This window comes from Tiliqua scincoides, chromosome 1 (genome assembly GCF_035046505.1).
Source record: "Tiliqua scincoides isolate rTilSci1 chromosome 1, rTilSci1.hap2, whole genome shotgun sequence".
Taxonomy (NCBI): Eukaryota; Metazoa; Chordata; class Lepidosauria; order Squamata; family Scincidae; genus Tiliqua; species Tiliqua scincoides.
In genome coordinates, this window is record NC_089821.1 from 26,311,079 (window position 1) to 26,335,278 (window position 24,200).

Consider the following 24,200-nt stretch of genomic DNA (forward strand, 5'->3'; position numbering starts at 1 on the left):
TAAATCTCCTTTTCCACACCAGAACAGTACAGAGTCAAGCTTATATATTTAACAGCATTCAGAACAACTCTAGTCTGAAATAGCTCTGAAAACGTTGACATAAAAATCAAAAGAGTGATAGGGTTTGGTTATCTGTGTAAACTTTTCAAGCCCTTGCTAAAAAACATATTGTATGCAATAACTATGAGGTGCCCAGTGCTGTAATAGAACCAAATATAAAATCTGAGTTGCAGGGCCTTGATGGAGTGGGGGTGGGAGATAATAGGGTTCTCTGTAGTAACATACTAACCACAAAAAATAAAATAGAATTGCAGCCACAAACATTAGAGGAGAGAGAGAAAGATTGGACCACAAGTTAGATGTGTGTGAGAAATGAAAGATTATAGGTAGGGGTGTTTGAAAATAGTGAATGCAAAATATTGTGAAACACCATGATTTTCACTTCATAAAATGATAAAAAAACAAAATATAAAAATAAAGCACAATACTGTGATTTTACCAACTGCGGGCAAAGCATAGTCTGCTTAAATTGATGCAGGGGATCCCAGGTCAAGAAACAGGAAATCTCAGGTATAAGAGTTTTGGTGAGGCTTGGCAGTCAAGTCTAAAGTCCAGAGTATCCATTTTCAACCACTGTGCCATGGCACATTGGTGTGCTGTGAGTGGTTCAAGGTGTGCCACAGGAATTTGGCACAGGAATTTGGTGTGCCGCAGGAGGGGAGGTCATTTATTCGTAGGGCCAATGGGGGATGTGAGCGTCCCACTGGAGGCATGGTGTGCCTTTTCAATTGTCAAAAACCTGATGGTGTGAGATGAAAAAGGTTGAAAAATCACTGGTCCAGAGGTTAAATCCATAGAGGCACCTGGACTCTGGACTCAGGGAATGGTGAAGTTGGAGTTGCACAGAGCATTTCATATCCTGTATATGTATATATGGAGATCTGCTGCCAGCCTTCCAGAGGCTGAGTACAAAATTTGGGGATCCAAAACTCCCTTTATCCTTGCTGTTGCTAAACATTCCTGGCCTGAACAGACAATGCTCAATTCAGGATATGGTGCTGAGGCCATCTTTCCAACTTGATTGGGGTGGAGATGGGTCTCTGAGGAGAAATAGGTAATGCTTCTGGATGTAGCCTTAAACATTGGTTGAAGATGGGGATGTTGGCTGACATTGGGCATGAAACAAAGATCTGTAATTCTCTGTTGGTGGTATCTTGGTTGGGTTAAGGCAGTGTTTCTCAAACTGTGTCTCAGGACCCACTAGGTGGGATGTGGGCCAATTTCAGTGGGTCCCCATTCATTTCAATATTTTTAATATATTAGACTTGATGCTACCCTGGTATGTGACTGCATTTGGGGAAATGTTACAGACCTGTACTTTTAACAGGCTACTATGTATATGCTTTTAATAAAGGTAGTCAATGGGATTTAATTCTGGGTGTGGGTAGGATTGCAGCCTAGGATTGTTAAAAATTTTCCTGCTTGATGATGTCACTTCCCATCATGACATCACTTCCGGTGGTCCTGACAGATTCTCATTCTAAAAAGTGGGTCTTGATGCTAAATGTGTGAGAACCACTGGGTTTAAGCATTTTTCAAACTTGATCCTTGGAGTGGGTACAGGAGACTCATCTCACTCTTAAGGGGAAACCATAAAGAAATTATGGGTGTGTGATCAGGATCTGGGCAGGCAGTAGACAGAGGGTTTTTTCAAGAAACAGGTTACTATTAGATACTGCCTTTTGCTGTGGTCTGGCTTGAGTTGACTATGACTATTTCGCCAAAGAGGGGGGCTTGGCAACACAGTCTAGGTTGGTACGTTCTTCCATTGCACTTCCTCATTTGCTCAAATCCAGGGAGTTCAGGACCAGAGGAGGGTGTTGAGAGAGATTATAGCAGTGTACTTCCAGTCCTTCAGGTAACTGCCTCTATGGGTCAGTTGACTCCTAAGACATCTCACCCAGCAAGGAAACGCCTGGATAACTGGATCCTGTTCCCCGATTCATGTTTAAAATTGGAGGGGCTTTAATCCGTATCTTCGTAAAGTAGCATAAAGATTCTATTCAAACCAGTACAGCAAGAAGTCCTTTAGCTGCCAGGCTCGTTCTGAGGCTAACTTCAAGGAGCTGGTTTCTACCTGTAAAGTTATCTTGTATCCTGAGCAGGGCAGCGTAGAGAACCCATAAAGCAATGTTTCCCAGCCTGGGGGTTGCAACCCTCCGGGTCAATGAGAAATATAGTCTTCCCCCTTAAGGGGAGTGGTAATCCGGTGACTTGGCAGGATGGCAGCAATGGCATTTCTGAGTTTGCGCCACCACCACAGAAATTAAAAAAAGGGGGGGGGTTCAGACTTACCTGGCATCTATCTGATGTCTGGGGCATTTGTCCCCCTTGCCCCCCCCCCAAGTAGGACACAGATCTGAGCATTGTCTGTCATCGCCCTGGGTGGATGGAATATGATACCATTTGAGATTCACCAGATTTGAGAATCTGGTCTATTTAGATGGGCAATTAAGACTTTTTTGTTGTTGTTGTTTTTGAGCTGGTGTTAAGCTTCCCAAGTGTGATGTAATTAGTTTGGTTTATATTCTTCATGCCACTAAGATAATTATTAAATAATTGATTTAATTTGCATTAATTTTTTTTCTTGGTGTGTGTGTGTGTGTGTGTGTGTGTGTGTGTGTGTGTGTGTGTGTGATCTTAACAGTCTCCACTTTTGAGAAGTTCATGTACTTGTTAGGGCCTTGAAGTGGCATAAAACATGCGGGGAAATATATTTTTCAGTCGACTTTTCTTTGTAACATTTCTGTATTGTATCTGATGCCTCAGACAGTGAGCTCATAGCTGTCTAGTAATGATCAAAGTGATTAAGACTTCACAATAATAACCGTTTTAATCTTTACAGTTTATCAGTGAGCTAAGGAAATGGGGATCGTAGCATTGCTGTGAAGATTTTTGTACCATTTCTTTGCAAGGAGTTCGTCCCAGCCTGATGGAACGCATGGGACAGTGAAGAAATTTATGAGATGTTTGGCATTGGCAGCCCAATCAATTATTAAGGTTATTAACCAAGCTTTAGTGGAGGTTTGAGACAGGGAAATGCAGTTCCCTGAACTGTAAGCACTCCAGTAGCACGGCACTGATGGATTGAGGCAGTCAGTTTGAAGCTAAGGGCTGCCATGTTACCAGACAGAGAAATGGTAAGTGCAGTTTTGGAACTGAACCTACCAAACTAGCCAATGGCTAAAAGACTGATATCTTTTTGATGCTACATTTTAGAATACCATACCATGGTGCTGGTGTATAATGACCAGTGAAACAGAATAGGCTAATTTTTTACTAACAGTCTTGTGATGTAGAAAGGGAGACGCAACTGAGTCACTGAGAGAAGCCGGTTAAAGTGGTGTTAGGCGAGATCAAAGATGCTCATTTCTGATCATCACCTACTTAATGACAACACTTCTCACCCTCAACAGGTGCCATGAATGCTCTTTGGCCCATTGTATGAGACTCATACAATTTATGCATAAGGTCTTAAGCAATTTATGCATAAGACTCTTGCAGACTGGCAAGAGAGAAGTTTTTGTTCTTCCTCTCTCCAGAGTACTAGAAACAGGGGCCATCCAAAGACTTGAATGAAAGTGGACCAAAGGATGGCTCATAACTGGTCTGTGGAATATGTTGCCAAGAGATGTGGCAGTGTCAACTAGCTTGGAAAGCTTTAAAACTCTTGGGGGACAGGTATATGAATGATTATAGTCATGGTGCACTGCCTTGAAGATCAGCAGCAGAGAATCCCTGTGAATTCCAGTTTCAGGGGAGCAAGGCAGAAGAGAAGTATTCCTTTCTTTCCTGCTTGTGAGCTTTCCAGCCGGTTGTTGACCAAAGTGATTCCTGCTTCCAAACTTCTTACCTCTGCTAGAGTTCTGCCTCCCAGCCCAGTGGTTCCCATATCTCATAATGCTGCCTTTGTACAGAATGGATGGATAAGTAGACTAGTGACATAGCTAATGTTTGTAATGCCTGGAAGACTCATAATACACTTGCAGTACAAGGTGAGCATTGTGGCACCTCCAGTTCTTCTCTCCTCGGAATTAAAATCTGCACAAAAGAAGAAACCTTTCCAACTGTTTTCCTGGCTATTGCTATAGCCAAGAGGGAAGTTCTCCATCTCAGTGGTGGAAGTGTTCTATTTCTCTCATTTCCATGGCACTGAATGACAATCCAGATGCCGGGGACAAGGAGAGAGACCTCCCTCCTATTAACATTTCTGCCCAGCCCACAGGTGTACACGTTTGATTCCGGTTGCATTTATGCAACATTGGGCAGAAATGGTTTAAGGCTGGTGGGAAGAAGTGAGCTATCGCCACAACAGTAGCTCTAAAAAGTGAAGGTTCTTTCATCTTGCTCAAAATAATCTGTTCCAGCCGAGTCTGGAACAAATAGACTAAATACTGCTAAAATAGATGTAAAATGGGTGTAATTATATGCAAAACCTGGCAAGTTGGTGTGCATGCTTTTTGGACCACTTTGAAAGCATGAGAGTATATGTGTTTGTATGATGGAGCATGAGTCTGGGGTAGACTATGGATAACAATTGGCACTGTGCGCTATTTAGCATGAAGCGTGAAACATGACCAATCAGATGCAGAAAAAAAAACTTTGTAATTTCAAGACAGAATGCAGACGCCTTCTGTACATTTGGAAGTCCTGTCGCTTCCTTGCAGGGTGCAATTACGAGCCATGTAACAGCGTGGGTGTTGTGTTTAATTATAGCTGATACCTAGGGAGCCCAATAAAATAATTGAGGTGTCTCATTTTTCCATGAAGTGAGAAACCAATTTTTATTTAAAAGTTAAGGACTCTGAACATGAACAGTTTCAAAACAAAAAAGACTCTAGAGGAGACTGCCGTCACCCCACCCCACCCCTCTTATCACCATTATCTGCTGGCTGGCTTTATCAGACTTCCCAGCCATCTGCCCAATTTGTTTACAACTCAGATCACCTAACAGTGAAGTTGCATTGCTGGATCTCCAGATCGAAGCAGGGAGGCTCAACATACTGGGGAGGGTTGAAAGTAACAGAGTGAGATCTGGCAGTATTGAAGCATGGAGACTGCCACGTAGGATCAAGTTGGGTATAGTGATTGTAATTTAGGGACATGTCCTGGATATGGAACATGGGAATTTGCAGAGAATCCCTAGAGGTTTCTTTGAGAGTTCTATGACTCCTAGGAGTGAATTTCTGGAGGGTGAAGGTGGGGGGCTGCTGCCAAAAGGAGGAATCGGGGATATTTTACACACAAGACTTGGAGTGAAATAGGGCCACAATTTATTAAATGATACATGCAGCCAATTGAAGTATATAGTGCAGCAGGTCCTAATTTCTTGCTCTCATAACCCCTCCACCCCTCATTGTGGGGTCCTTACTGGGGAAAGGCAGCCAACTACTGTCTCTTTTTTTTTTTTCCTCCCTTAAATGAGCAATCCCACATTAACTCCAGGCTGCATATTGTTGGTAACAATAACGTTTTCTCAACATCGCCCCTGGAAAGGGGGTCCAGGAAACTGAAGTGCACCCCCTGCCTTAACATTAGCCTTGTTGAGGTTTCCTCTGGTGACTGGTTCTGGGTCTCCCTCTGGCCACTTGCATTCCATTCCTAATCCTAAACACTCCATTCTACTCTACTGCCAGGTGTGACCACCCCAGGTAGATAAGCACCCAGCCTCTTCCACAGACTGGAATATGCAGAAAAACTCCTACCACAAGCCAACCCTGTAGGAGCACTAAATTCTAGTGGCCTCTAAGAGGCGAGCAGCTAGGTTTTAGACTGTTTTCAGGGTGGGACGAAGAATTTTCATTGAGACCATAGAAGAGGATGGATGTTCCATTTTTGGAGGAGCAGTCTCGGAAATCCTGGTCCTCTGACAACTAACCTGATGGCCAATCAGATGACCTCTTTCCCTCTAATGAACCATTTGCATCAAACAAAAATGTAGCTCCTCCTTGGGGGGGAAAAATAGATTTGAAGACTACTTAAATTCAAAATGACTGAATGAACATTGAAAATTAATCCAATGTTGACTTGAGATGATGGATGCTTGTCACACAGATCTCAAAGCCTAGAGAAACCTGCTGATCTGGTGAAGAACTCACCATAATTGCAAGCATTTTGTGTGTCTGCACCCTTGGCAACATTTCCCAACTTTTTTCCTTCTCCTCCTCCTGCATGAATTCAAATTGTTTTTAGGTCTAATCCAGCCCAATTCTGGAATAGTCACAAACCCTTTCAAGCCTGTTCATAACAGTATATCATCTAGAGTCAGGCAACATCAAAACCAAGAGTGAGGGAACCAGTTTGACAGCATTACATAACCTGCTTTTCCAGAATGCAAATATGATTGAGCTAAAATGAAGGGAGGGGGAAAGGTTTTTGGCCAAACCTCGTAACTTCTGCAAATACTGTACCCTTCTCAATTTTTTCCAATCATTCTAAGAAGGTTACATTGGCCTCACTGATTTTATGTTTGAGACATTGCCATGTAATCAAACTTAGCTGCATGACAGCCTAATATCACACTGCTTGTGTGATCCTTGATTAGCTGTGATCATCATGGACTGAAATCCTCCCCGTCTTAAAAAGGGGGAGGGGGCAACTTAAGTGCATGAAAACAGTGCATGAAAAGGATAAGCAAGACAGGATCTCATAAGGCTTTTCTCACTTGTATGTGTCTACTTCTCCCTTTTGTCCGTCCCCCCATTGTTTCTGTTTTGGGTAAATATTCAACATAGCCCTGTCATCCTTGCTGAGACACTTGGGGAAGGAGGACTCTTGGTTGTCTTCTGTGGGACCCTTCTTGCATTTCACAAGGAATTACTGTGGCACAGAGGTCCCAGATTTTTTCTAACTTGCATACTAGGTCTGTATCAGACTATATTTGTAGCATTTGTTATATCACTTGGAAAGGCTAGTGGTGCCATTACTGTTCTGTTTTCTGAAGACTTCTCATGCTGCCTGGGTTAGTCCTCACAACTTATTGCTATAATAATAATAATAATAATAATAATAATACTGGCATTTCTATACCGCCTTTCTTGGTCCTCAGATTTCTCCTTAGACTTTATTCAAGGCGGTTTACATGGGCAGGCAATTTAAATCCCCGTAGGGATTTTTAAAATTTTGAAAGGTTCTATCTTTCAAGAAACCACAACATTCAGATGTTTCTTTCTTGATCTGGTTGCACATTCTGGCCTCCATCCTCCCACGCTCAGAGCAGATGGAATAGCTCGGCTCAGCTTGTCAGCTGCTTCAAGGTTGCACGGTGCCGGTGGCCTTGAACTGGCGACCTTCAGATGTTAATACACCCAATACTATCAATACACCCAGACACATACCAGTTAATGGAAAAGTAGGGGATATGAGACAACTTTCTTTTCTCCTATGTGGGCATACCAAACTTCAGATATAGCAAGGCTTCCAGATGATATGATTTTATCTGTTGTACCTTATCAGTAGTTGTATCTGTGATGTGCTGGAAATAACACCTGTCTGCTTTTCTTTTGAGCTATTTTCATAGGAGCACTGTATCATAGTGGCTTAGAAAACTGTGTCTCAGAAGTGTGTAATTTGTCACATTTTTCTACTGCTCATCCTCTAAGGAGCTCCAAGTGGTATACATGGTTTCCTCCCTCCTTCTGTCTTGCAACAACCCTGTGAGGTAGGTTAGGCTGAGAGCTAGTGAGTGGCCCAATATCCCTTAGGAAACTTCATTGCTTTTTGACTTAATTTCATTACTCCCCTAGGAAGCTTCATTACTTAATTTTATTTAATTTTGTCATATGGGGGTGTTAAAAATTTTCCTGCTTGATGTCACTTTGAGCCACGACATCACTTCCAGGTTAATGACATTCGGTGGGTCCTGACAGATTGTCATTCTAAAAAGTTGGTCCTGGTGCTAAAATGTTTGAGAATTCTAGAAGGGAAGGGAATTCTAGAAGGGTGGGAAAGGAAATGCAGCAGACGAGGAAGCCCCTCCCTTCCTGAACCTCTTCTTCGTATGCTGTCTGAAGACCATATGAGAAGAGGACGGGGTAGGGGTCAGGCTGGGGAGATAGTGAGTGGGCTCAAGTTGAATGACACCCTCTATCAGTTTGTTGCTTCCTCCAAGTGCCCAACTCAAACCAGCTGCCCAAATTGGTGGGGATCTCTTTCAACTAATCTTCGGTATAAAGACAGCACAGTCTGGAATACACTGCTTTTGGTGCCCTAAACAAGTCTACGAAGATATTTGCTAATCTAATACGCAGTGTAGGCAGGTTAATATGTCTGTAGCAGTGGCTTTGTAGTACCCTGAAAGATGGATTCTTAGCCTTTCTTCAGGCGGAAAGTGTTCTGGGGCCTTTGTGACTATGGAACAAACAGCTTTGCCATTTGGGTATTGTGTGTTGTGTTCCTTTTATGTCTGTCACGGAAGTCTCATTGGAGCTCTGTGCAAATCATGGGCAGTGATTTTTTTTCCCCCGACAGAACAAATGATGAAAGCCGACAGGCGCAGATGATGCGCAGTGCCCTCTTCCCCCGCCCCACAAATGGACCTAGGACTCTAGAGCTGGTGGCTGTTCTTGCATTTTTATTTTGGTCTAACTTCATTCCCCTTTACTCTATAAAATTCCAGGGTAGCTTATAACAGGCATTAAAAATCCTAATGAAATATCCTAAAACAATATTAAAGAAGCCATAGAACATAAAAAGAGGCAGTGCAGAATGACAAGAGAGGCACTGGGGATGGATAAAAGCTGGGTAAATCCTAGGATGGGCTTTCAGAAAAAGCCTATATTTCAAATAAGCAGCATCAAAGGCTGTCTTACTCTGGGGGGTGTGCTTAAGCCGCAACTTCTGAAAATGACTCCTTTATCTTATTTCCTTTATAAATATGAGATGTCGGATACAGTTTTCATTGAGAAGCTTATTAAAGGACAATGTTATCCACTACTTTTTTCACCTGTTCTTTTTTATCCCTTTAATGTCCCCTTAATGCCCCTTTGGGATAAACTTTTTAGATAGCTAACAACCCAATCCTGTCCACACTTTCCTGGGAGTAAGCCCCATTGAGTCTAATGGGACTTACTTCTGAGTAGACATGCATAGGATTGGGCTGTAAATCTTTTAAAATATTTATTTCACACAAGAAAATAAGACACTTATAAAGCCAACCAAAATACAAAATTTAAATAGTTCACAAACCAGTATCCACATTAAAAAACAAAAGCAAAAGCTAAATGTTATAGGTCCTCACAAAAAAATTTTTTTTAGTTGCTTAGAGACAAAGACCAGATTCTAAACACCCAGCCAAGGTATATAATTTAAATTGTTTACAGGCAAAACCAGAATAGCATGAACACATTTAAATTTTTTATAAATGAAAAGGAGACATGGTTTGGCATTTAGAACATAATCAAGTCATGAGGACAGCTAAACTGTTACACTGGCAGGATACAAATTTGCGTTCTGAAACATTCAGGTAATTAAATTTGGAAATGTTAAATATAGAGAATGTGTTGAACAGGTGCCTTTAAACAAAACAAAGTAATTGCTAAAGCAATAATATGACACAGACTACGAGATAGATGGAGATGGGTGCCTTCTATTCTTCTGAACCTTGAGGAGGGTGTGCAGAAGACTTTTGGTTTCTCAGGAGTTCTGGACTGTATCTCAGTCACCACATACTCTTGCCTGAGTTTACAATAAAGTTGGTGAGGGAAGCCACTACTTTTGTGCTCACCAACAACTTTGTTGACTTCCGTCAAGAGGCTTCCAGGATGTGACCTTGTTTACAGGCTCAAATCTGCTGAGTCTGCAAAATACCGCTGGTTGTTGGATTTCCCCCCAAAGGCAAGACTTTTCCTAAGTCAGCAAGCAGGGCTGTGGCTGCTCCGAGGAGGCCTGTGGGAATGTATAAGGAAGACTGGTAATATCTGTTCATTGCTTCCAACATCTTGTCTGCAGAAGAACAAAACCAGCGAAGCCACCCCAGGTTGAAGTTTTATTTGACATGCGTCTGCCACACGGACACCTGTGGGTTCGAGAAGAACGTATGCTGGCAGTGCAGTATTGCATTGAAAGTGTGGCTAATGTGCAGACCTGGTCTGATATCAAAGTTGTGTGTGTGTGTGTGTGTGTGTGTGTGTGTGTGTGGGTGGGTGGGTGGGTGGGTGGGTGCCAAACAGACCACAGCTGAACAGCTCTGAACACCCTCATGTTAAAACCATCAACAACACATGGACCAGCAAGCCTTTAACATTTATTCATTAAATTATAGGCAGATGTAAAGTGTCTTGTATAATAAGTGTTATATAATGATAAGTTCACTTACAGTGTTACATAACAATTTAAGCAAGATTTTTAGCATTTAAACAAATGAACTGTAATGTGTGTGTGTATATTTATACACATATATAACTATATATTTGCTATAGTTATGTAAAAGAGAAGGACCTGCATTGACAGATATGACAAAATTTAATCCTAAGGGTATCCTTGCAACCTGTTCCTATGTACCCATGCTTGGCAGTCCCATTTTATTCAATGGAACTTGGCTCCAAGTCACTGTGTGTACTGCAGCCTTAATAACCCTCCTCCAGTCTCCTGTTCATATATCTTTTAATAAGACACAATTAAAAGGAGATAAATTGGTAAGGGTTTTTCTCTTTTTAATTTTGTTTATGGAGCATGTGGCCCAATCCTGTTCTCATAGTCCACCGCCAGAACTGGCATTCTGATAGAAGAACAAACTTTACAGTGCTGTAAAATGCATTCCCGAAATGTGCAGAGCTGTGCGCTTCTGGACTGCTGTCAGTTACGGCAGAGTCCAGGTGCATGGCAGCGGATGTGAAGAAGGCCTGCTGACTTCAGTAAGTTGGCAGAGTAGATGTAATGGGGCAGGTTAGGCAGGCCAGGGAGAAGCTGAGGGGTGTGTCACAGGTGGGAGAGGTTGGCATGCAGTGCAGATGACTAGCTCTAGATCCTATCACCTCTGCTGCCAGCCAGCACACCCCCTCTGAATCAGACGTGCGCCTGCTGAAGAGCTGGTGCAGGTCCAAGGAGACCCATTGGTGGTCAAGGGGCTTACAGGGGGATAAGGCGAAAATATTTTCAGTTTTTCCCTACCAAGCCCACCCTGTCTTGGGTGGCAGCCCCCTGCCACCCAGGCCTCCTGATCAGCACTCTGCCTGGATCAGTCCATTTTGGTGTTGCTGCTGCATATTATGGTGGGAAAAACCATAGGTGTAGGCTTTAAATAACATACTGAGAGGGTTGATGTGATTGAGAGAGATAGCAATGGTTCCAATGAATTTCTGGATTTTATAAAAAAGACCCTAATTGGATCCAGGAAGTCTTTTGGAAGTCCTGTTATTCTCAAAGAACTGTCCAAAGGATTAAGCTGTGGTTCCCAAATGTTTTAGAGGCCCTAGAGGCTGCTGCCTGATTTATAAATGCCAAAGCTATAATGGTGATTGGACAGCATTCTCCCCCTCCCCCCCAAAATAGCAGTTTGTGCAATCCTTAATTCATAGCTTACTCTCCACGGTTAGTTTTGCGACCCAACAAAAATTGGGTCACACCCCATTGGTGAGTCCCAGACATACAGTTTGGGAACTACTGGATTAGTATGTTATCAGATACTGTTTAATTTTGGTATGGTCAGTTTATCAGTTCAAGATAAGGTGGGGAAACATAAGGGCTTTGTGGCTTGTATGAATCTATTATATTTAAGGCAGCCGGATTTGCCATATACTGTATTAGTCTTCAGAATGCAGAAGCTAGTATTTAACTCCTTAAAGGTGTAAACTGCTGATGGAGAACATAGACATTTTGCTTATACTGGGGATGTCCAACCTAAAAGTTTTGTTTCAAAATGTCTGTTCATGTCCTTCCAGTAAGCCTTGTAATATCTTTAACCACCCCTTCTCCCTTTAAGAAATAGGACTGTGAATGTAGTATAAATTGACTTAGTTGTAATGTGATAGTAGACTCTTAGTCTGTAACTAAATATACATCTAAATGGAAGATAGAATATGAAGTAACTAGCCCAAGCTCTTTCACCTCAGCAGCCTTTGCAACAAGATCTTTCTTATATGGGTACCTTCAGTCTTCACTGGGCTTCAATTTTAAGTACTCTTGCCCCAAAATAAGCCCCCACGGAACACAGTGGAAACCTGGTTTTGGATAAATGTATATATAATGAACTGTAAATTCACCGAGCTCTTCTCCCCTCCCCCCATTCTGTTTTAAGATTGCTGATTGGGTCTTCCCCCCTTCATTACACCCGCATGTATTTTGGGTTTTTCTTAATTGTCATTATTTTGAAGAATTGAAAAGTTTTGCCCTCTTATGACCTTCCAGTTTGTTCAAATAAAGATGAATGCTGCAATCGCCTTCTGATGTTTGTTTTTTCCTAGTGGAGTTGAAAAATCCATTCCATGAATGAAAAGTACAGCGCCCCCCCCCTTAGAATGAAAAGTATCTGCTAATTCACTTATCCACAGATTGGGTCCACAGGGCCCCCCTGAGGCGAGGGGAGTAGATCTCCCCTCACCTCCAGGGCATCCTCTGAGCCTAGCAGAGGCTGCGGACATCCGTCTGTGACCTTTGCTGGGCTCAGGCTGAGCCAGACAATAAAAAAAAAAATACAACTTCCAGTTTCTCTGTGAAATTGGAAGAGACATTTTAGTGCCTTAAAAGACATTAGGAGGCCCAAGGAAGCCCCGGAAGACCCTCTGGAGGTGAGCGGGCCTTCCTTGGCATCCGCAGTTTTAGTTAACCATGGCGGGATGGGGACGGGGTTCCAGAATGGAACGCCTGCAGATACCGGAGCAAGCCGGTATTCATTTGTTTAATATTCAAGTATATAATCTAGCTTCTGATTGTGGCAGTATTTGCTTGTTCTGGTTTGCTTATGGCTGTGTATTTAAATCTTTCTCTCTGTTTATACTAAAGCTCAGTATAACACGTCTACGAGGCTATTTGTGAGCCTAGTTCCAGCCCTTTGGCTGTTGTCTGATATAACAGGCATGTTTGAAATTTATATTGACTATCTTTAGAAAAGGGAAGGTTATACAGTAGATTATTTGCTATTTTCCTATCCCTTTATTGACTAAATCTCTTTCTCTAGGTCTTTGCTGTCCTAGTTTACTGCACTATGTTTAATGCCTGAGGGCAGTTGGGCTGTGCTGAACAGTGCAAAAACAACAACAACAAAATCACCCAGCAGTACAGTCAGAAAGTGGTACCCAGAAGCAATAGATTGTAGAACTGTTTCGACAGAAACCAATAAGTTATTCCTCATTAACCCTATGAGTGCTAGTCCTGGTTATGGTATTTTTTCCCCCAAATGGCTGACTGATAGAGATGCATTTCAACAATTGTGTAGGTTTTCTGAAGCAGCAGGCACCAAACCCCAACCTGCAGGCCAGATCCAGTGGCCCCCAAAATGCCTTCCCTACGCTGTGCGGTGCTTACTGTTTGCGCCACAGTGGCTTATCTTTTGAGCCGATCGCCACAGAAAGTCACTCTGGCCAGCTGCTTCCACCAGGAAGTCTGGGCTCATAGCCTGCTGAGGTGCTGGATAGTGGAAGTAGCTGCTTGGTGCAACTTTCTGGGGCCATTGGCTTGAAAGATAAGTTGCTGCGGTGCAGAATGGTACTACGTTGGCAGTCCTGCGGTTTGGAGACTGCAGTACTAGAGCAATGAAGTTGATTTTCAATGGTCCCAACATTGCCTCCAGGTTCGTACAGTTTTTCTCATGTTAGAGACTTTTGCATTGGCAACAGATTTTGGATGGTTTAAACAAAGATGAGGGGGTGATATTGGAAAGTGCACATCATCATTGTCTGAAATGAGATGACTGGTTTCATATGGCTTTTGGTGGCTTCTTGTAACTGTCCTGAAATTGCAAATGAGCTTGCTGTCTGTGATAATCACCCCCTTGCAACGTATGTGCTTACTCTTGGCCGCATAGTCACACCAGTGTGACCAAATGATATCATTTGTTGCCTTCTTAAGAGAGTTTAGAAATGGCTCATTTAGTACTTCTGTTTATCTTGGATACAAAAGCCTCCCCAGTTTTTGTGAGCTGGAGGAAGACAGGCTCCCAGCTGATAACCAAGCTCTCCCACCCACTATAATTAGTGAGAGAAAGGCACACAGAGCAGAAGTTTAATTGGAACAACGGAGAGAAGAAAGTTTGTATACTGAAGCTGCTTGAAATGGACTTTCACTTGTCAGACTTTGGCATTGGAACCTGAAGAAACTGCAGATGCCAAAAAAGATTGATCCATATGGTCAAGACCTGGTTAGGTTCAGGGTTTCTACCACTATATAACTGAAAGTCATTCATCAGGGTGGTTTGTGAAGGTTGTCAAGTTATTTGGGAAGCTATGATACAAAAATACCTGTCTAGCTGAGTTCATGAGTTCCTCCTTACTGCTGTACTCGGGATAAGCCAAAAATTAAAGCATGACACAGAATGGACACTTCTTTTTGCAAGGTGCAACTTGTAATAAAGACCTCCATGCCAAGACCAGTCTGTACTTTTGCTGCTTATTCTCAGCTACAGTACATGAAGAACTAGATACAACAAAGAATCCTGTCCAAGTCAAAAGGACAATGATGTTGGCCATTTCACCTCTGCCAACATTACACTTTTTCTTCTACAGAATTCCAGCTCTTGCTTCACTCCATCCATGAGATGAGGCAGGCTGCCTTGAACAGTGGATGGGCACAAGTGGATGGGCACTTGAACAGTAGATGGGCACAAGTGTCACCTTACCAAGCTCACCTCTTCTGCCCTACTTCCCCAAAAAACAACTTTGAGGAGGGCACATGTGCTAGCATGTGTGCATGCTAATAAGGGAGAAGGGATGACAGAACTTGAAGTAGGGCAGCACAGCAGCTTCAAGTGCCAAATGAGCTTGTTGCCCCTTTTTCGGCTCTGAGGAAGAGGTGACTGCTGCTACCTAAACTCATATGTTATCATCCTTAAAGTGAAGAGCTAAGAATCTTTAGCTCAGCATAAGTCAGGTGAGAATGTCTTCTAGACTTGCTCAGAGTGAACTGGTGCTCACTCTTTTCTTTCTTGTTTGAAGAATTTAACTGATTGGGGTACAAAAGAGCATTATTCTGTATCCTTTCGGGCTTAAAACATAATCTTGCTAAATATAACTAAGTCTAAAGAATGTTTTGTGATGGTTCATCATCTAACCTCTAGTCTCTGTCTCCCTTCAGCTTCTGCCCAACCCAGCAATCGCCCTTGAATCACCATGGCAACCAAGCAGCCACCCCCTCTAATGAAGAAGCACAGCCAGACGGACCTTGTGAGCCGTCTGAAGACACGGAAGATCCTAGGGGTTGGGGGAGAAGATGATGATGGAGAAGTTCATAGGTCAAAGGTAAACAGTTCTTTAATCTTCAGACTGTTCTGGTTGTTTGGGGTTGGGGAGGTGGGTATTAAGTCGAGATGGTGGGATTCTGAGTTGATTAGGACACATCTGCACAAATGCCTTGTGCTCTTGTGTGAATGTTCATGATAAAAGACAGGAGCAGGGGCAAGATAAAACACTCAACTTCAGACCTAAGGCAGGTTATTTCAACACAACCATTGCTCTCTCCAAAGTAACTCACGATTTGTGTTGTGGAGTCAGCCAACAAACAAGATACACATGTCAGCAGTACCATATTTTTATAAAACAATTCAAATACCTGAGGTCTCATGCTATGGAAGAAGGCAAACATACCTTATCACTGGAAAGTACCATGTGATTTGAACTGGGAGACAAATGTATTCATTTCCTCAGGTACGTTAATCAGTTAGAGTTTTTCAGCTTTCTTTCTTAAAACTGCGTATTTTTTCTTAATCAGTGCATATAAGGAGAAAAGGCCATCTAGAATCTGTGTTCAATGCAGGAGATTAAGTTGAGCAAAGACTCTTTTTGACTATGAAAAGTGATTGGGATGCATGCAAAACCAAACCAAAAAGAGAGAGATGGTTTAAGGTTATTAATGGTACAATTAAACTGAGGAATACCCCCCTCCTTTAGGAATAGGGAGGTGTCAACAATAGTCATACTTCCAGGAGAGATCCTCAAATATTTTGGCAGAAAGATACATGCTGGAAATGTTGGAGGCCACAAATGACTAAGACTTTGTTAGTACGTACTGTAACTCAGATTTGGGGAAGAGAACTCCATTTACAGAGAAATCGCCTAGATCAGGGGTGCTCAAACTTTCAACTTTAGGGATGCTGGACCTTTAACAAGTGTATAGAAGAGAGAATTTCAGCAGGTGCAACTTTTCATCCCACAGATGACAAGATGCACCTGCTGAAATTATCTCTCCTACACAATTTTAAAGGTCCAGGATCCCTAAAGTTGAAAGTTTGAGCACCCTTGGCCTAGATAATGGTCATGGGTAGTATAGAGTCCAACAAAGGAGAAGACTTAGGGGAACCTGACTACCGAATCACTGGGGCAGGGGAATTCCACACCCAAATTTAATACAGCGGATGTGGTATAGCCCTCCTGCTCAAAATGCTGAAGGTGATTTTGACTTGGGAGAAAGAAATTCAAATTGATTGGCGGTCTGCAAATGGTTGCTAGTCAAGATACCTATTGCGCTACCTTCAGATTTAGCAACGGTGTATCTCTGATTACCAGTTACAGGGGAGCAATGTCAGGCCTCTGGAAGGCGGTATGCTGGACTAGATGGGCTATTGGCTCAGTCTCCTATGAGTCTCTGGCTCTCTGGAGGCTTGCTGGAGCCCGCACTGGCCCTACACAACTGCTCTCATTCATATAAGTTCAATGTCTAATATATTCATTTATGTAAATATATGTAAATTTATTCAAATTTCAAATGTAAATGCTCCCCCCGCCCCTGACACAATGTCAGAGAGATGATGTGGCCCACCTGCCAAAAAGTTTGGACATCCCTGATCTAAAGCTTGCAAACAAAGACTGGCTTTCCCATCAGAAATAATGAACTGGGTTAGAGGAACTGTTAGTGAGTGCTTACGATGAATGGTGATTATAGTGGAAGCAGGAAAAAAAATACCCTGGCTAGAATTACAAGAAGCCTCTTAGCAGCAGCAACTGATTAGCAGCTAATGGGCCCAGGAGCTTTCTAGTGCACACAACAATAGGAAACTTATCTCATGGGATTCAAAGAGGGCTGGTTAGCAGCCTGTCTGTTCTAATCCTGCCCCTTTGCCTTAAAATAAACACAAACACACACACCCTTCACAAAATGAAAACCTGCTGTGCCAAAAAATCCCCACATCCCTTCTCCTGACAGTTCACTCAATACTTGCAAAACAGAAGGAGATACAGGGAAAGATGGACAGTGGGCCCTCCTTAAACATGGATTAACACAGATGCTGTACCTGTGCTGGACCACCTCAGAGGACTTCTCTGACACAACTGGAAGTGCCTTCCCATCACATCTGGGAGGCTTCTGAAGAGGCCGGAAGGTCAAGTGCAAGCTCTGCAGCCCCCAGATAAGCAGTTATGGCGCCATGCAACCCTCATGGACTTTGGTATATGCAGGGGGTCCTGGAACAGATAACCCGTGGATACTTGGGGGTCAGTGTATAAAACTTTAAGGGTACTCCCCACCACTGCACTCACTATTATTCAGGAGGGAGCAGCAGGCTTTGCATCACAAGCCTTTGCATTAAAGAGGGCTTTAGGAGAGTGAATGATTAACTCATTTTGCTGTCTATACTGGAAGTTAACAAGTCAGTCTCAGTCAGCACAGTAAATGCACAATTTCTAAAAACTAGTCACAGTAATTGCACTTCTGGTATTAATTTTTTCAATCATGCTATTTCAAAAATGGGTAAATTTTTGTGCTCAAAATCAAGACTTACCAGTATTTATTCAGTAAACATTGTATCTTATTGTACTTTTGAATTGATATTGAGTCTCCCAAAGGAAGGCAGATGGAGTAGAATTTTTTTTACATAATATTGAAGCTATAAAAAACTATACAAAAGGTAAGGGATACAAAAGTGTAAATGATGACAAGACAGAGCAACCCATTTGGGAGGCAAAGCAGCAGAGGTATAGCATTTTCCAGTTCTGATCTTGCTTCCATTTTGGGCTACATCTTATTATTTTTGTTGAACGCAACCCTGCTGTCTAGTTCATTGCACCAGCTCTTCTTTCCTTCCCAGTGGCTCTGCTGTAATCTGAATTAATTATAAAATCCTAGTGAGTGAGATGATAGATTCACAGTCGTGGGTAGAATTACTAGGCCTATGGGGGTGGTTGGTTGAAGCTGCTGTTCTCACCTCATTAGAGACATGTCTTTGTAGGTGTAGGAATACCCATAACTGTGTAAACTTGTTGTTCCCTCTAAGAACAGAGAAGCTTGGCTCCTGTGTACTTTATGCATGCTTCTCTTCAGTAATGCCACATGTCTCTTATCTTATCCTGCCCCCCCGCAGTCTGAAAATACCCATAGATTCCCCCCCCAGCTATTTCGTCATGTGCTGCATCCATCCCAGATAAAACTGTGCTCTGTGGCTTTTAAAAACACATGTAACATGCACATACAGGGGGAAGACAGTCCTGTTCAGGGGTCCTGTGTAGTGGCCAATGTCATAGCTGTATAATTCTGTGGGAAAATGACAGGTGAGGGTGATAAGTGCAACAAAAGGATTTATTTTAGTGCTTAAAGGGTTTAAAACTGGGGCCAAGCTGAACTCATGCTTTCAACTAGATGGAGGTTTCTGTGGCTAACATGCATTCGCTATGGAGCCCTAGGGGGAGGATGTTAGAAGGAGGGAAGAGAAACTCTTTAGAAGGAGCAATCTGAGGAGGAGTTTAGGTGGGGTTTCCCAAAGGAACCTGATACAAGGAAGGAAGGGCTTTTGGGGTATCGAAAAGAAGTGAGAACGTTAGTGGAGCAGAAGGAGCCTATCCAGGGGTGTCCAAACATTTTGGCAGGAAAAAAGTAATTTACATTTAAAATTTGAATAAATTTACGTAAATGAATTTATTAGAGATGGAACTTCTATGAATGAATGAAGGTCTTGCAGTAGCTCAAGGCTTATAAAAGGCCTTGCACAAAGCAAGACCAGCCTTTTGTTTGCTGCCACTGCTGCATCACAGACGTGAAACAGCAAGTAGTGGAGGGAGCCCTCGTCCCACAGCTCAGGTGAGAGGTCGAACAGTCGTCCTCATGCTGAGAGCAGTTGAGTCGGGCCGGCACAGGCTCCAGCAAGTCTCTGGCCAGCCAGAGGCTCATTGGAGACTGGGGACTCCCCAAAGGCCGGGTTCGGAGTCCCCAAGGGCCGCAAGTGGCCACTGGGCCAGGGCTTGGGCATCCCTGGTCCAGACCATGGTGAAATACTGTGGCTGGAAGTGGCTCTCTAGACTGAACTGAGGGCTACAGGCAAGGAGTGAGCCTAGACAGTCTGTGAAAGCCACTTGCGGTGTGTGGGGGGGAGGAGCTTCTCCCACGCAATAAGCATGCATAATTATTGCCCCAAGTCTCTGAAGGGAAACTTGAATAAGTTTCCAGCTTGCAGAGTCCTTAGTGTATTAAGGGGGTTTGTTTCAGGAGGAGTTTCCAAGGCTTGTCTTGGGTCTTCACTAAAAATGATGGGAAAAATGGACTAAAAATATGCACACTCACACATGCCACAGCACTCTCTATCATAGAAGAGAAAGCAACAAACACTAAGCCTGCAGCCCAATGCAGCTACCAGAAACTGTGGTTCTGGCCTTTGTTTCTGTTGGAGTGAACCTCTAGATAAGTCACCACAAAGGCAAAGCAGTGGAGACCTTAACTTGACAAATATTGGGACATAACTTTTCATGGGTTTGAGCTAGAAAAACAATTGCTCCACTAGGTTTTATTCCCAGTATGGACAGTGTAGCTCCAGAAGTTTGAACAAGTATTCTGGGTCCTATTCTTGATTCTGCACTCCTGTCTGGAAGGAAGAATTTATAAGTGGCTGAATGCACAAATCTTGGTGCAAGCTGGTCAGAGGAAAAATAATAGATGTGGCTGGATGTGCAATGTCTTGCTAAAGGTGGTAGGATTGAGCTTGGAGAGCTAAAGAGAGATCCCCTAAAATTGACAAGCTTCACCTGCAGAGAAGGGATTTTTCTTTCTGGGAGTTGGGAGAAGTTTCTTTCTTTGCAGCCATTGTACAGGGCCTGGATTATGAGCATTTAGTGCTGAAAATGTAAAATGTGGTGCAGATACCCAGGAAAATTGTACATCCATTTGCCCTGGCTCTCTCTACTGTAAAGCATATCACTTTGCAGAACTGCTCTAGTCAGACTTTTCTTAAATTGGAGCCAGACTACATGTTGCATCAAGCATTCCACTACATGCTTCTTTTGTAGTTTCCTAAAGAGCACGTGGGGTGCTTGATCAGGACTGCAACTGTGGCATGGGATGAGGGAGCTTTAGCTTGATCGGGGTCCCACGCTTGTGGTAGTCTACCCCAGGACGGGAAATTGTCATTGGGGCGGTGTAAGAGGTTAACAGTTGTAGCCCATGCTACAACCATGGCCCAGATCGTCCCTCGTAGCAGTTTATATAGGAGAAAATAATCTGGTACAGAAGAATTGGGTAATTTAGCCTTCAGCATTCATAAGCAAGTTTGATAGTGTAGAGCTCTTATTACACACATACGGATTTGAGTCTTCCTCTGAAAAGTTTTTGTTGGACTCTGGTGACTTTAAAGTCTGCTACAAAATATCTTGGGGGAGACTGAAATGATCCAAACGCAAGCTGGGGGGTTATCCTGTCTTTTCTCTTACGGAAACCAAAAGCAGACCAGTTTTCAACTTGAAACACAACAGGAAATGGGATAAGCAGCCACTCCATCCTGCCCCTCCTCTGCTCTTGATTTTAGCCCCCTGTGGGTTTTTTGTAATGAAAAAGAATTGGTGGGACTGCCTGTTATGTATAGTGTGCCCTGAAGGCTACTCAGACCTTGGAAGAAGGCTGTAAAGGAAAGGGACAAAAAATGGAAGGAAGCTCCAAGAGCGTAGAACTCGGCAAGAAGTTGCTGATGTTGATTCATCATTGAATGAATGCACTTTAATAGGGCCCCAGGGGGAAAAGGCCAGTGTTGCTAGATATTTTTTTCTCTTGATTTGCTTATAAAAATATTTGGAGCACAACTTCTAACTATGGGGAAACGATGGGAAAAATGGACTAAATGGGTGGATGACTACGATCTTATTCTGCTATGCCCAGCTCTGGAATTTGCCAGAAGAATATTTCCCCACCCACCCCTTGTGTATTGGCATGCTTCTCCCACATTTGTGGGAGCGCTGCCTGAAGACAGCATATGAAACCTCCACAGTGTGGCCTAGGTTGAGGTCTCTTGTTATCTGGTGTGCTCCCTGGGGCATTTGGTGGGCCGCTGTGAGATACAGGAAGCTGGACTAGATGGGCCTATGGCCTGATCCAGTGGGGCTGTTCTTATGTTCTTAACTACAATTCCCAGAAAGCCTTGCAGGTCTCTTGTTATCTGGTGTGCTCCCTGGGGCATTTGGTGGGCTGCTGTGAGATACAGGAAGCTGGACTAGATGGGCCTATGGCCTGATCCAGTGGGGCTGTTCTTATGTTCTTAGACCTGTGACTGCCCCTTCTAGGCTGTTTTTTTTTTTCTTTTCTTTTAAAGCAAGGACTGTGCATACTGGTCTGATCTTCATGTCATTTTTGCCTTCTGCTTTGGTTGAGGTGATGGGTTCTTGTATATATGTGACCTTAATGTCAATCACAGTGTAATCACTGAGCCTCTGTGAGATACAGGAAGCTGGACTAGATGGGTCTTTGGCCTGATCCAGTGGGGCTCTGATTGTGTTTTCATGTGCAAGAACACTGCTTGTTAAGCTGCTTTCTTATTAATGAATTTGGCCTTTTAACATTGAACCTAAGCTGTAGCCTAGCAACTCACTTCACAATGGCTTCCTTTGGGTGACTTTTGAGCTGGTGTCATTCATACATCAGATTTATAACACAATTGTTAGTTGGTGTGCTGCACTTATTCTAAAATTGGTTCTATCTATTAAAGGTAACTAAAACTGTAGTTTTCCACCCTTCGTGATTTTTATATGCCATCTATTGGGGATTTCCCCCACCCCCCAAGAAGCATGCCTTTAACTCACATATTATTTCATGCTATTTTATAATTCTTGTCATCATGCTTCCAAACAATTTTCTAAATCCACAAGGACTAGAAACTTAAGCATGAATTTTAAGTAAGACCTGCAAATGTTGACAGCTTGAACATTAGCACTAAGTAAGAAGGGGTTGTTTTACCCACTCCAGGTTAAAATGTATGCCCAGAGGTTAGATCTGAATTAAATGTTGGAGAACAAAAACAGCACATAATTAGTCTGTGGAATTCAGTGCCTCATGGTGTCATGATGGCTTTAAAAGTGAATTGGACAAATTCATAGAGGACATGTCTGTCAGTGGCTGCTACTCATGGTGACTGCACACTACCTCCAAGTTCATCGGTGGTATGTGACTGAGGGTACAGTCCTAACCAGGTCTACTCAGAAGTAAGTCCTATTGTGTTCAATGGGACTTACTCCCTGGAAAGTGAGGTTAGGATTGCAGCCTGAATTACCAATTGCAGGGGAGCCATGGTGGGAGAGAAGTCTGCCTTTATCTCCTGTTTGTGGGCTTCTAGGCACACCTCATGGGCCACTGTGGGAAACAGAACACTGGATCAGATGGGCTCAGTCTGATCCAGCAAAACAGTTCTTGAGTAAAACCTCCGCCATGGAGAAATAAGCCAAAAATGATAAACTGAAATTAGTTCTTATTTCTAATGTTTCTAATTAGTAACTAATTTCTAATTAGTTCTTATTTCTAATGTGGGAAAGTCAAAGAGTTGACTGGTACTGGCCACACCTACTGAAATAAAGCTGTCTCCACATTGCAACTTCTCATAAGCAGGGGTCTCCGGACTTTTCAGGACGAGGGCCACACTGTTTAATTTACAAATACCAACCTTTCCATCCCATCCTATACATACCATCACCTTTACATGTGGACGTGTTAGTAGGTTGCTGGTATTTTGCTTAAGGGAATCCCCGCAGGCGCAGAGCCTTCTGTGGGGATTTTCCATAGAAGCATCTCTCCGGTGAAAGGCTCTGGGTTTACTCAACATGTCAGCAGGTTGCTGTGCGCTGGAATGTTTTCTCTTCCAGCATGCTGCTGGCCAGGTACAATCTTCCAGTGGACCAGATGTGGCCCACAGCAACCTGTGTTGCTCAGGGCATAGTTCGGCCTCAGAACCTCGGCCATAGAACCTCAGGCCATAGTTTGGAGACTCCTTTCATAAAGGAAAGACACACTGAATTGAGCATGACTGACTGACCGACTAGCTCCACATTGGACAGAGTCCACTGCAACAAAAAAATGTTTGCTTGTATCTGCCTGATGGAAGGAGCTTGTCACCATGTTGGATTAAGGTTGCCTTTTGTTTGATACAGCCCACCTGCTCCTAACTGCCCCAGAATAATCCTTTTCTAAACATTCCCTGATCATGGCACTGTAACAGTGTTGTCTTGGCCCGCCCTGTGGCCCCTGAAAGGAGCCAAAGGAAGCAACATTCAGATTGTCTTGCCAGCATTAGAGCTGCCTTTGTGGGGCTGAATGCAGGAAATCACAAGAATGTGCAAATTGCCTTTCTCTCCCCAGCTGGCAGTGTTAAGTTGGAGATGGGCAGGAAGCCACCAAAGACTGTTTAAATCTCTTTTGTTCTCACTTCCTTAGTAAACGACTCTCTTTCCTGTGACTTGTGTGTACTTTGCTGATGTACCTGGAGAGAGTCATTGTTGCCAGTTGTCTTTTTTAGCATGATTATTGCTGAGATCATTTTCTGAAATACCAAACATCTTTGCAATTGGCAACAAAATAGTTTGCTGTTGATCTTGCTGCTCCATTCCTGTCTCTTTTTCTTTTAAAAAAGATCCTTTCTTCCTTTGGCCCTGGTAACATCTTAATAGGGGGGGAAGCTATCGGAGAAGTGGTCCGTCTTATCCTTCCAGTTCCCCACTTCAACATAAGCAGCCTCTGTCACAACCATTTTCAACCACTGTGCCATGGCACACTGGTGTGCCGCGAATTGTCCCAGGTGTGCCACGGGAATTTGGGAGAGG

At 43.1% G+C, this 24,200-nt stretch overlaps 1 protein-coding gene across 1 annotated transcript in view; it reads left to right on the plus strand.

The window, feature by feature from the left end:
* TP53I11 (tumor protein p53 inducible protein 11) overlaps nucleotides 1-24,200 on the plus strand; it is a 60,528-nt gene that overhangs the window by 25,336 nt on the left and 10,992 nt on the right. The window contains exon 2 of the mRNA XM_066633017.1: nucleotides 15,286-15,449. Coding sequence (XP_066489114.1) covers nucleotides 15,321-15,449 — 129 coding nt within the window. The 5' untranslated portion in view covers nucleotides 15,286-15,320. The remainder of the gene's footprint in view (nucleotides 1-15,285; nucleotides 15,450-24,200) is intronic.